The following is a 14,036-nucleotide window of genomic DNA, read 5'->3' on the forward strand; positions in this document are numbered from 1 at the left end:
TTATGTTCATTATAAATCATATTTACACCATATAATAACTGTAGTAAAATATAGTTTAAGATACAACTGTACAATCAATTTCATTATTATTGATGCACATTTAGACCAAATCAATTGCTTTTGTTATTAAGTCAGTCTTGTACATACATGTAAAAAAATGAATACATAATTGAAAGCGGCTTGTGAAACTCCATTTTTCATGCGATATGTACCACTTTTTGGTTCATATGGAGTCCACGTGTCGCATTATGTGTCAACTATACGTGACGCTCATGAAAAATAAAAATAACTAAACAACGTGTGTACTTATTTGGTATATAATTAATTAATTAATATTTCGCATCCGTAATCTTGCGTTAATTATCATATTACATAAGATAAACATGCAGATATTTCTGTTGACTCATAGCTAAGTACGTGATCACTTCTGGTCCGGGTTGTTGATCCCGAAAAAATTTTAACGCCAGATTAGTGTTTTTTTAAAATAATATACGTTCATTACAAGAAGGATGTTATTATCGTTAAATATTATATTTAGCAAAAAAAACATTATAAACTATTATATAATTTGAAGTATAGATTATATCTGATACATATGTGTGAAACAAGATAAAAGTTTAAATATTTGCTAGTGCTTTACAAAAATCCGATCGCTTTCACCTCTTTCTCTTTTTATTTATAATATACAACAAATAATTTGAAATTAAAATAAAGTTACTACTATAAATTTTTACTTTTGTTGTTTATGACACAATCGGCTGTGGTTACAAAACAACGGCAATGAAAGTTGGAAAAACGTTGGCACAACGAACTCCACGCTGTCCTCGTTATTCTTCTCAGATTTTAATCTATGCCATAATAAATAAGCAATCTTTTAATAATAATTAATTCATAGTATTATATTTTATCCAAAAAGATCTAACATAATTATATTAACCCTTTGCTTGCCAAAATCAGAAAAATTGGTTTTTGTTATTATACTTAAACAATAATTTTCAGATTCGATGTCATCACTAAAAAAAAATAATTGGATACATTTTTAATAGATTTTTTATAACTAAAATATTTTTTGCTTTTATATATGGATATATAGATATTAATTATAAAAAGAGCGGCAACTAAAGGGTTACATTTTTAGGTTTATAAAGATATAGATTAAAAGATTTGTAAATATTGTATTTTAAAAGTTAATAATTTCTCTTCAAAATATGTTAGTGAATTATATATTTGTACATATTAGATTTTTATTAAGCATATATCTTTGATATAAATTTAAATTTATTATTATTAATTAAATTACAGCCTCTATTCAATACATATAATATAATTTTTAAATTATTATAAGTATATTTGATACTAAAAGTTACTTTATTTTTGATTAAATATTATTCTATTTTATTTTATGATTATCTGCATAGTTGATAGTTTTTGATATTATATGAAAAAAAAACCTTTTTTTGAGACCGAAGGGGTCTGACTTTACAGCCAAAATATATGCGGAAAAAATCTAATAACAATTTCTGTCTGAAAAGCTTGTAATCAGCTTGTGATCGTCTGCCGTCTCAAATCGCCACTAACCTTCTCGTCTCGAATCGGTTGATCGGTCGAAAAAGTGTAATATATATTATATTTTTTATTTGAGAGTTCTGGCAAATCACATATGCGGATATTGGTGTGCCAATTGCATCGCTTCATTATTCAACCAACGAAATATTTTCACGCCTTGAGTGAAAGTTTCAAGGATCGTTTTTGAGATATAGGGCTAAATGACGATATCGGTTTTTATGCAGGTTAGACGCATTGTTTGCCACGCAAGGTTAGAATTGTTGCTGCTTACTAGTGGTAAACAAACTGAATTTTGTATTTACTTATTTTTCTTATTTCCTTTTCACGTCGGATGCCGTCTAGGATGTGTTATTACCGATTGAAATAAATAGTAGTTTACTTCCTTGTACAAACGATCCAGATGATTACAATATATCTTGTTTGGTCAGGTTTAAGAGTTTCATAATACACATATTAGTGGGTCGGGCTTCGAGGAAGGTTATGCTACTTGACCTTTGGATCACTACGTTGACATAACACACTCATTACTATTCTCTGGGTATTAAATGGTCGAAAACAGCCACTCAGATCTAGAAGCTTTTGAGATATGGAGATATGCGCCGATTGGAACCTTGTCTCTAAGTCTTCCAAATCTTTTCAATGTGTCTATGAACTGATAAAACAGAATAGTTGGTCACTTGGCCAGTTGATGAACAATTTAAGTAGAATTTGGTTCCATTTCTACAGTCAAAACATTATCGTCTGTTTTTACTGGTCTCCCACAACCAGCACTATTCTTGATAACACTTTTTAATTAATAATTTCTTGTTCAAATTTTTTAAACCATTTGTAACATTTGCATATTTAATTAATACATATCACTTCAAAAATGTTTTAAGTGTCGCTAGTTGACTTTTAAAAATAAATTTATTTAGTGAAAATTCTCTCATTGTAATATTGGAATATGTAGTTTATATGTTTACAACTAAACTACACATTCCAATATTATGTAAAACTTGAATGAAAAAAAAACGAAATTAATTTTGTGATTACCTAAAGCTTTTATAAGTATAACATATTATTAAATCTAGTTGAATTTTAAAATATCAAATTAAAAACACAATATTTATGAGGCAATAACTCAATAACATTTATTTAGATCAGGTATAAATATGCTAAACATAAAAGTGAATTAAAGATGTGCAAAAGAGTAGCGATCAAAATACACTTTGACTGAAAGAGAAGGAATACAACGTTTGGTTTTTTTACTAAAAAAAAATATAGACTTCTATTTACATTATTAAAAAAACTATTGTGTTTTAATCGCATTTAAAATATCGCAAAGACATCTTAAAGTCAAATCTATAATTATAATATTTAAATGACTAAAAATGCATTTTGCACAGAATGCGTTTCACATGCATAATTCATGAGGAGAACGTTGCTCTTTACGAATCTCGTCTGATTTACAGATATTAATTTTATAACATAAGTTATGTTGATTTTTAATATGAATAACGATATAAATTTGCAAGTACGTGAGAAATTCACGGACGACAAGTTTAGAGCGTGCATAATTTATCAAGCATTTTTTTTATCAGTTTCTATGAATAGCATGTGTATTTTCAAAATGATTGCTCAAATATTATTATTAAATTTATATTACTACATCGATGTCACATGCAAACTGCAATATTAAACGTGTTTTTAATTTATATGCAAGCGACACACAAAGCGTTAAGTAATATGTACAGTGTGTACGGAAGTTTAGTAAGCGTATGTGTATGTCGGGCAATCATTTCACTTTCTTTAGCTCGCGGCTTGTAGATAGCTCCGTTTACAGTACTTTTACCGATATGTTACTGCTGCCTTTCAATATATAAAAATATAGGCCTCATTTAAGGAAAATATTTTATTATATGTTTTATCAAGGTCATATACATTTTTAAATTATGTTTTGCTCATGTGTTTTTTTGACAACAACATTGTAGCAAACGGCTTAATAACCAATTAGCTACGTTTAAATAAATTTTATAATTTAAAACTATTGTTTACATATTATTTAATTAAGTAAAAATAAAATATACAATATGCTTCTAATTGATTTAAAATAAAAAATAATATAGTATTACGCATTGCACTAGAAACTTTGTTTTTTGTTAATGTGATTCACAACTGATTATTTTACTAAATTTTATGCGCTTGAAAAATCAGAAATATTTACTACATAAAAAAATCAATGTCTGGCATCGTGTTTGGTACATTTAAGAATATTATTATATTTTATAAATTGGTTGTTGACATAGAAAATAAATTGAATTGTTTAAAATTCATAATACTTTATAAAAAGTATTAAACCAAATTTAAGATATTAATATAAAAAAGATATTATAAGCAATTTCAATGAATTATGTATGATTAAATATTTTTGAAAAAGGAACACAAAAAACAATACCAATATGCGATATAAGGATGGCGTATAAAAATACAGAGTACTAAAAGGATTTATTGTGAAGGTATATTAAAGCAATTATTTGTTAAGAAAAAAATATTTTTTATCAAGATCTTTCATATACGCATTTCATATAAACAAGATTAGTAAATCTCTCTTCTAAAACATATGCTTACAAATTTATGGATACATTTTTTTGGGTAAAATATAACAAACAGGGTTAAGTTTTTATAAAATATGTATATATTTGTAATTTTTTATTGTTAATAAATAAAAAGTTACGTATAAAACAACGAAATTTTATTCTATTATTTCTTAGAAACCAGTAAAGAATTAAAAAATAATAAAAAACCTTGATTTTATGACATTTACAATATTATTAAAAAATCAACACAACGTTTTTAGTAGTGATAAGTTTTATCCAATAAAAAAATAAGATATACGTTTTAAAAATGCGGAATAAAAAAATACATAAGATATTTAGAACTATAGTTATTTTATACAATATGTTTGTACTGTAAATAATATTACCGACTACCCATAAAGGGTCACGAAACTTTTAGATTTGCATCTCTTAAAAATACTAAGAATCGTAGTTTTGTGTATCTGAGCGGACGTCTAATCAACAGTTTCATTATACAATGGACTTTACTTAATAAAGTCTAGGGTTAGCGGCAAAAATATCCGCCGAACAGGTACCGAATCCCCGGATCATTTATTCCATAGAATGACGACGTTGCCAATATTAACGATTTAAAATCTACTGCTTTTCAGTTTTACATGCCAAAGAGTAATTTTCAATATTTAAGCAATATATTATTTTATTATTGTATATATGTACATATAAAGTGCGGAGCAAAATTACGAAGAGCTTGCAATGTTAAATAACAATTTAAGCCAAGAATGGACATCATTTATATTATGTGATTTTTCATACTATAGTATTCAATATTTATAATGTACATTCAATCTATTTGTAACTTTTGGGCTATTTTGTAGTAAATGAAATTAAGAGGTACTGTTTTTTGAATCTTTGCATTAATACTAATCAATTATAGATATTTATTTGAGAAAGTTTTAATAAAAAGAAGTAAAATTTAAATCTGTTCTATTAAATATGATAATATTTATATAGATATTTTATTAGACATATAATTTACAATGAGTACATAATTCGATTTCAATAGTATTAAATCTCATACTTGATGTTGTATTTTATATTGTTCAGAGAAAACTGTTTTTTATATCAATATAAAATTAAATTATGTTTACATACATATTCATTGAAATTATAATTAAATTTATCAAACTTAACATATTGTATTAAATAGTATCGTAAGCGTACATAAAATCAGTATAAATTAACCGAAAGTTTTCTATAGTTAATATTCATGAAAAATATATAATTCACTCGTATGTAATTTATTTTAATTATTATCAATTTAATCCTTACTATTTATGAACTCTTTAAAAATATTGTAGTACTTTATATGTACATTTATTTAATTATATGAATAAAATTTATTAGTATAAGTAAATTGTAACATCACAAAAAATCTTTATTAGGACAATTTTAGTCAGTAATTTAATTAATTAAACTAGTCAGTAATTTAATTATTATTTGTATATATATCATGACTCAATTTTGATATTTTAACAGAGGATTTTAGACATTATAAATAATGAAACTGCTTCATAAAAGTCGATTATAAAATATTGATACACTAAAATCACATATACTCTTTTGAAAAAAATACGAATCTAAGTATAAATGTTACGAATTTTTTTTTTAACTTTAAACAGTTATTAACTGCAGTCAGAGTCTTACTGAATATTTATTAAAATAGAACTAATAAAGTAATACGTATGTTACTGATATTACTGACAGTTTTATAAAAAAATAATAACTGATAAAAATTAACTGTATGTATTAAATAAATATAATAAAAATATATTCTTATAATTTAAGAATATATTTTATTATATCAGAACAAATTTGATGATTGAAATAACTTAAGCTATGAGTTGTCCGGTAGACCGAATTTTATAGTGGTTAACCTTCCATTTGTGACATTATATGCGTTATATTTGATTTTGTAAATAAGGTTACATTAAAAATAGTACGTATTCGAAATAAGGAATATTATTACAAGAAAACTTTTGTCAGATTTTTCTCCGTAAAGAGGAAGGAAAATGAGATCAGTTTAAAATTTATTTTCCCTTACAAAACCAGCTTCGAAATCATGACACATATTGCGTATCAGATTTACCAGACAATCCCGCCAGATTGTTACGCAAACGTTCGAAGAGCGATCGAGAGCTACGATACGAAGTGCACAAGGAATGTTCGGTAGGAACTTTTACTTTCGTTTTCGTCCACTTGTCGAATTTCTCCTTACAACCGGATCGGATTTCGACCACTTTTTCTTCCACATCTTCGCACGCGCAGTATGTAGGCGAGATTTTTTGCTATATATGATTATTTTTTATCTTCTATTACTAGTTATCCGTAATTCACGTAACAGCCGTTATGCGAATTACGCAAATCGGGGGCAGCTCGGGCGATCGTTAAACGGGTATATAGACCGCGGATGAACTTTGCATGCGGGTTACTATAATGTTTTAACGAGCACTTTCTCCGCTCAGAGGAATATCATCGATTGGCATGTGCATTCATGTCTATGGGGGACCTGCACAATTTCATAACCTCGTGGGTCGTGACTCAACGTCGTTAAACTAGGATGTAACTATGTGCAAAATCTGGGAGTTTATACGCAAAACTTAGCTGAAGATATGAGCGATTAATTTATAAAAATTGTTAAGCTTCTTAAAAAAAATATTAGATCAGAATAATAAATTTAGTTTTGAAACACGGAAAATAAATATATATTTTATTTTCTTGATTCTACTTTACTTTCAGGAATTCAATCTGTTTTAAGTTAAGTTTCATGAAAATTTATTGAAGCGTTTTATCTATACATAACATATGTTAGATCGCCATTTTTTGGTGTAGTTAAAAAGTCTTTCAAAGCTCGCAATTTTTGACTTTTCAACTCCAATGGAGTATCTTCATATGCCTGATTCAATTTTAAGTTAAAAGAGCTTAACTTAAAATTGAATAAAAAACAGTTGATGTTAACAAGCGAAAAACATTTGACAGCAAGTTGAGAGCCTTGAAAGATAAAGACACGATAACTTTGAGACTTCTATTTACTGCAAAATAATTTCAAGATGATTCAAGATGATTTTTTGTAGCTAAATTGAGTGATTACAACATCCATCACTTTTCTTTTATTATATCAATGAATTTGTGTATATGAAATTTTAAATGTGATGGAAAGATATTTCTTAAATATAGATTTTTGTAACCAACGCTATATTATTTAAAGCAATTTTTATAGCACTAATAGTTTTAATTAGGTTGGTTTAGAAAAATATATTATATAAAATCAAATATTTTAAATTAGGTTAACTGAAAGTTTTTATAAAAATATAAACTCAGATAAATAAATAAACCAAATAAAGACTTTTTTAACTAGCAAACATATCAAACCTATTTTTTAATCGAAATATTAAATATACAACATATTATATTGCATTTTTATACTATTAAATTTAATTATTAAATTTAACATTATCAACTAATAAATACAATAATTATTTATACTGAAAACCACAGAAACTATAAATATAAATAATTTGCTAGTGTTATTATAATATTATATTAATTTATCGTGCAAAATATCTTTCTAAATAATTTTACATAAATATAATGACATATGATTAATGACACGTTTACTTTTTTTCAGAAAAGATAATAAAAAACCGTTGAATATTATAATTTACTGCATATCATTTCAGTAACTATTAAAAAGCAAATTAAATAAAAAGTGAAATTTAAACGTGTCTTATTATAAATTATATCATAAATTCAATTTATTATAATATTTTTGCAATGCAATGTTTTTATTTATTTACATGCATGTCTCACTGTTTAAAAAGTTGCTATATCATACTTCGGAAAAGGCATGCAAATAACCTTGAAAAAGTGGTTTAAATCAAGAACTAGTCTTTCTTTAACCATTATATGTATGACTATCTCTTATACATTTTTTATTCATTCAGTAAAAAAATAAGAATAATCGTTTTTATTAATACAGCAACCATTCAAGTATGATAATGTTAATAGGTGAACTAACATTACTGCCTTACATGTGTATCGTAATTATCGATTTCCTATTATAAATCACACATACTGTGGAGATGAGTCAATGCATAAATTCAATGAAAATCTTATGAATCGTGATTTCTTGAATACATGAGAATGCGATTTTTATGCATATTATTGATACATAAATCTGACAGCACATATGAAGGAAATAAACCGGCAAAAGCAGACAGACGTTGGAGAATGGATTTTAAGGGGCTTGAACTCAGTTACCGGCCTTCTACTAGCTCGACTTGTTTTTTTACACTATGTTAATCAAAAGGATGGAACCTTTTTAAATTAAAGCTGAATTTTACGAACAAAAAATATTCGTATAGCAACAGCTTCTAAGAAAAGAGAAATACTCATCTCAAGATCCTTGTAAAAAAAAAGTCGTCTTGGAATTCAATGCAATGAAAAAACACCGAAAAATGACGGCATAGTTTGTTTATATCCATATTGTTGACACGTTTTAAATTCAATATATTAAAAAAGACATTTAATTATACATTGCATAAAAAAGTTTATTAGCTATTGTGCTTATTAACGTATGTGCATAATTAATTATTGTGTGTTTACTTTTTCTATGTGAAAATTATAAAAAAAAAATGGTGGCGCTATTAACATTTTTGCAATATATTATAATAATAAATAAAACTATAAAGTTGTCGTATGAATATTTTAAAATAAATTGCAATGCTTTTGAATCAATCAAACTAATAATGACATTGACCTTAATGTTGTTAATCAGTTTAATATTGGACTTACATTCTTTAAATAATTTTGTATGACATCACATTTTTTATTAAATATATATTACAATATTAATAAATTAGTCGAGGTCGTAGAAGAAGATTCGCTTTATATTATTTTGATATTTTTATCGATGGGAAATTACAGTGATATTAAATTCTTACGAAAATGTGTCACTCGTTTAATATGTGAAAAATATCAAATTTCATAATCAGTGATTTTCTTTACATTGCCAATATTTTCAATTAGCATTGATGTTAAAAATATTAGTTTCATTGAAGAAATTAAGGTTAATATATATATATATATATTTGTATTAAGTCATTCGCAATATAAAAAAATGAGAGCAAAACCTAAATTTGTATTAATTAAATATTTTGGAAAATGTGAGATATTTGTTGTTGTGTTTTATTATTTTTAGCTACAGATAATCTAAAAGCTCTAGTGTTTAATCTCACACCCGATCCATGCCACACCTACAGATATTTAATCGCTAAAAATATTCAGGTATTTAATACAAGACAAGAATTAGGCGTCACTTATTGAAATTGTTACTTTATCTACTTTATTTTAGTTAAGATATTTAGACTAAAAAATAGAGCCAATTCTAATATAAAATAATAACAACCAAGTTGTTGTTATCAAAATGATAAATAAATATATAATATAATAACTCAGTATATATGTATATATAATACATATAATAAGTCTTTTAAATTTAATTTTTGATATCTTGTGATATTTTTTGTAAAATATTTAGTAATAGGATATATATTTAACATATTTTTAAGACTTATAAGAGATATCGAAAAAATACAATTTTTTTCTTTAAATACTTGTCTGTAACAACTCAACCAAAGTATGTTAGACAATCACTTATATTTTAGATTTAGCAAATATTAAGGTCAAACGAAGGGTATTGGTTTAATATTTTTTTTCGATTCTTGTGTAATTTTTTGTAAAATATATAAAACTACGATTAATATTGAATAGAACATTTTTTCACCTTGAAGTTTTATTGAATTTGCGTCAGTTTAAATGAGGATTTGAGTATGTTTCGACTAACTTTTAGTTTTTAAAAATAATAGGGTCAAACTAAGCTTACGTTTATGCAGTAAACTACGTTTTTGATATCTTGTGTTATTTTTTGTATATATATTAAAAAATATAAATACATATTTTAACATGTTTTATAAGACGTATAAGCGATAAAAATGTTTTTTTTTGTAATTTTAATACTTCACTGTAAAATTTTATATTTGCACAAGTTCATATGAGGCATTGAAAATATTAAGGATCAACTCAACATATGTATGACAGACAATTCAAGTGGGAGATTAAGAAAAAACGCAATTTATGTTTGTCATATATATTCTAAACAATTAGTGTTCTCATAATAAAAGATTGCTTAAACTGTAACCTAATTTTTGATATGCTACTCAGCGAGATAAAGATAATATTATAATACAAGAAAAATATGTCAACTAATATATAATATGCATTATCTCTAGAATTGTAAGATAAAATTTAAAACAGATTTATTATAAAAATATAAATCATTAAAAAAGTAAAGATTGCTTTATACTATAATGCATAACATATATTGATTTTAATTAATCACTACGAAATTCATCTGTGACATCAGAAAAATGTAGAAAAATCTATTCTGTACTGATCCATTGGCTTTATTAAATTAAATTAAACAGTAACCACAAATTTTGATCTTATATCATAGATGCAATATAAATGAAAAAACTCGAGGGTTATTATTGGATTAATATTAATAACCAGGTCTTTCAGTTTTAAGTCACTGACCTACACTATAGATATTTCCTGCTATTTCGTATATGAGTTAAATTTAATATAATGATTTTATTTTTGCTCAAAAAGTTTGACTGAAAATAATCGATTTATTAAAAATATTTTTTTTGATTTATAAATAATTATTTTGATTCTGTTAATTACTACAAATTTTAACAGAAGTATTTTTAAGAAAAATACTTTTTTGCAGATGTGCAATATTTTTTACTTACGAAAATAAATTTTCATAGATCAAAAAGTTTTAAAAAACACATCACAATAAAAGTTAATTAATCATTATTTATAAGAGAATTTATACATTACGTTTTTGATGCAATAATAATATTAAAAATATTTCTAAAAGCAATGACTTTTTTAGCATTATTTATTTTAGATCAGCAATTTGAATCAATTTCTCCATTTAATTTTGATGAATGCATCTTTGGATTTAAGCAGTAAAATTTATTACTCTTGTTAATATAATTTAAAATCTGAAGTGAGATGAATGCAATCAAATTTTACAACACATGTAAATAATATTTATAAAATATTTTTCGCATATTAATTCAACAATTATAATATATTTATGGCTACCAAAAGGATTATGACAAAATATAGTATCATCTCTGTTTAATTTGCAGAGTCAATTTTAAATAAAACACAATGTAATGTAATTAAAATATTTATAGAAAGTATTGCATTTAAAACTATTATTCAATTGTGGATTCTAATTGTTAAACTGATTTTAAATTACTTGTGAAACTTCTTGTATCGTAACAATGAGAACGGCAATCTGTAACAATGGTGTTACAAAATTTTTGCCGGCATCTTCATAGTTTCGTAAGAATCCTAAAAGATGCTAATTGTCTTCAAACGCAAGAATAATACGCAGAAGCGCAGTTTCTAAGAAAAATGTAAAAGATTAGCATAATCTTTTACACTTTATAGGATATTGGAAATTCCTTATTATTGAAGCGCGACCTGAGATCATTCGCCATACAGCGAAGCATGACGTCAGTTAAACTCAATGTATTAAAAAGGAAGCCGTTCACCGCTGAAGTGATCGATTAAATAAATTTTATATGTAATAAGCGTGTACAAAAAATCGATTTGCATTCGTAATGTCAACGAAGCGTCAACCAAAAAAATAATTAACCGAATAGAAAGAAGTCAGACGTTGCGCAAGAGGCGAAAAGAGTGTTACAGTTTCACTTTCGTTATTTAACTGTTTTTTTTTTGTGTTCGTTCAAACATCTCACGGCTCGGTCTATATTATATAGAAAATGCAACGTTTCGCAACGCTTGTGCTCAATATGAAAAAAATTAGATGAAAAAGGCTGAATATAATAATAAAAAAAAGCAGTGAAAGCGCACGGAACAAATCGTCTATTATTTAACCTAATCATCTCTAATAAATCAACATTTTCGCTGAATGCGATTTTTTTTTATTATGTATAATATCGCATATACTTTTCACGAAATAGAAAACTTGTCTATATACCTATTTTGTATGCAAATAGAGTCCAATCAATTTCTCTCTCAAACAGATACATAAAATATGAAGTTTTTACTTGGTATATGTGCATATATTAAATATTTGAATTTAACCACTCGAACCTTGACTTTCAACGTATAATATTTATATTTATATTTAATATGCCAGCGGTGAAATAATTTACACACGGACCGGACGGACGCTCATAGAAAGTTATTGAGTAATTTACGCTACGTACGCGCTACGTATGATATCATATGATAAGAGAAAGTGTTGAAAGAAGAATCTTCCGGCGTTTTTTACGATATTATATAGATCCATACCGCTTTGTGTCGACCATATTGCACTTAAAGGTCGCTCGATTTAATAATTCTTAGAGCAAACCGGTCGAGTGAGATGTGTTTGAATCTATTATATTATTATTGTACATGTATAAAATTGCCATAATATCAACGTACCTTTGAAACATTTTTGATTCGATCAAAGGCAACGAATGGCACGGGGAGAATCACAAATGATTTAATCACTGTATGTTTTTGTCGATTGTTAATAACACTTGAACACACTATTCTATGATGTTTCGGCGACCAAATTGTGGCATTTCAAAGGCCAACCATGGCTCGGTTACGAGATGGTGACTCCACGAGGGAAGTGTACTCGCGTCGCGGCTGCCGAGGACGGAATGAGCGGACTATTGGCGGAGAAAGTGTTTGCTGCAGGCTTATCTATGGCTTGCAAGAGCTTGGAGGGAGACGAGGAATCACCTTGCCGAAAGGTCATAATTACCGGAGATGATGATGAGTCGAGTTCCTGGACGGGGTGTTAATGGGCGAGAACAGTAAAACAAAATAAGGATATCATGACTGGCTTGTTGCGAATAATTTCGCAATGCTCTATTCAGAATTGATATTGAAAGTATTTGCAATTTTTAAATTTGGAAAAAATTATTGATGAAATAATGTTAATTAATCTGACACGTGTAAATTAGTAAATCAAGAATTTTACAATATTATTAATTATTATATATTTAATAATTTATGGTTATAAAATATAATGAAACAAACTATAAATATATAATTAACGAAAGTAATTAAGAAATTATACCATAAATGTGTTGTTATTCCATTTATATTTTATGCAGGGCCGCCGAAAGTGGGAAAACAATGATTCCAGACCTCATAATAAAAATGGCGCTTTATATATTTTTTAACATTGAAATATGATTTCTTAAATAAATTATAATAGGTACGGGCTAACCATTTGCATCATAAGATTCCCTACTAGTCCAGTCAAATAAGGGTTTAACCTCGGAATGAAAGATGAAATTTTGCACAGACTTTTGTTTTGGGGTTCTAAAGATAAGGTGAAAAGTCTCATAAGATATCGTGTCTGCTAATCAAGATATTAAAGGTCAAAGGTCATAAAAATTGTTTTTTTGCAAATATCTCGCCTCCTTTGCGTTGCATGTCATTAGATCTTTTACAAAACTTATAGAAAATAAAATTTTCTACAAGTTTGTTTTAAATTATTTCTTCGTATGGTTTTCGAGATATAGCGCGGGGAGTGGGAAGCGTGCATCCGTTTATAGGATAACGCTATGTAAACTACGGAGCCAGAGCTACCTGCACATTCTTCCACAGTTTCATAGGAAACATCGCAAATTGTTATCTGCTGAATGAACCCATCTAAAGCATTATAACTTTCAATCTCCATATCTTCAAAAATCATCATCGATAATGCAAAAATTAATAGCGTATGGCCTCTGATACTTCTTGCAAAAGCGT

The 14,036-nt window shown here is 26.6% G+C and overlaps 1 protein-coding gene across 1 annotated transcript in view; it reads right to left on the reverse strand.

The window, feature by feature from the left end:
- Positions 1-12,960, reverse strand: part of LOC148227194 (uncharacterized) — a 40,454-nt gene extending 27,494 nt beyond the window's left edge. Inside the window, exon 1 of the mRNA XM_088202886.1 lies at positions 12,711-12,960. Within this exon, the coding sequence (XP_088059012.1) occupies positions 12,711-12,721 (11 nt within the window). The 5' untranslated portion in view covers positions 12,722-12,960. The remainder of the gene's footprint in view (positions 1-12,710) is intronic.
- Between the last annotated feature and the right edge of the window lie 1,076 nt (positions 12,961-14,036).

The sequence above is a fragment of the Plectrocnemia conspersa genome, unplaced genomic scaffold (assembly GCF_051122295.1).
Source record: "Plectrocnemia conspersa isolate PC_06_02 unplaced genomic scaffold, ASM5112229v1 ptg000013l, whole genome shotgun sequence".
NCBI classification, from domain to species: domain Eukaryota; kingdom Metazoa; phylum Arthropoda; class Insecta; order Trichoptera; family Polycentropodidae; genus Plectrocnemia; species Plectrocnemia conspersa.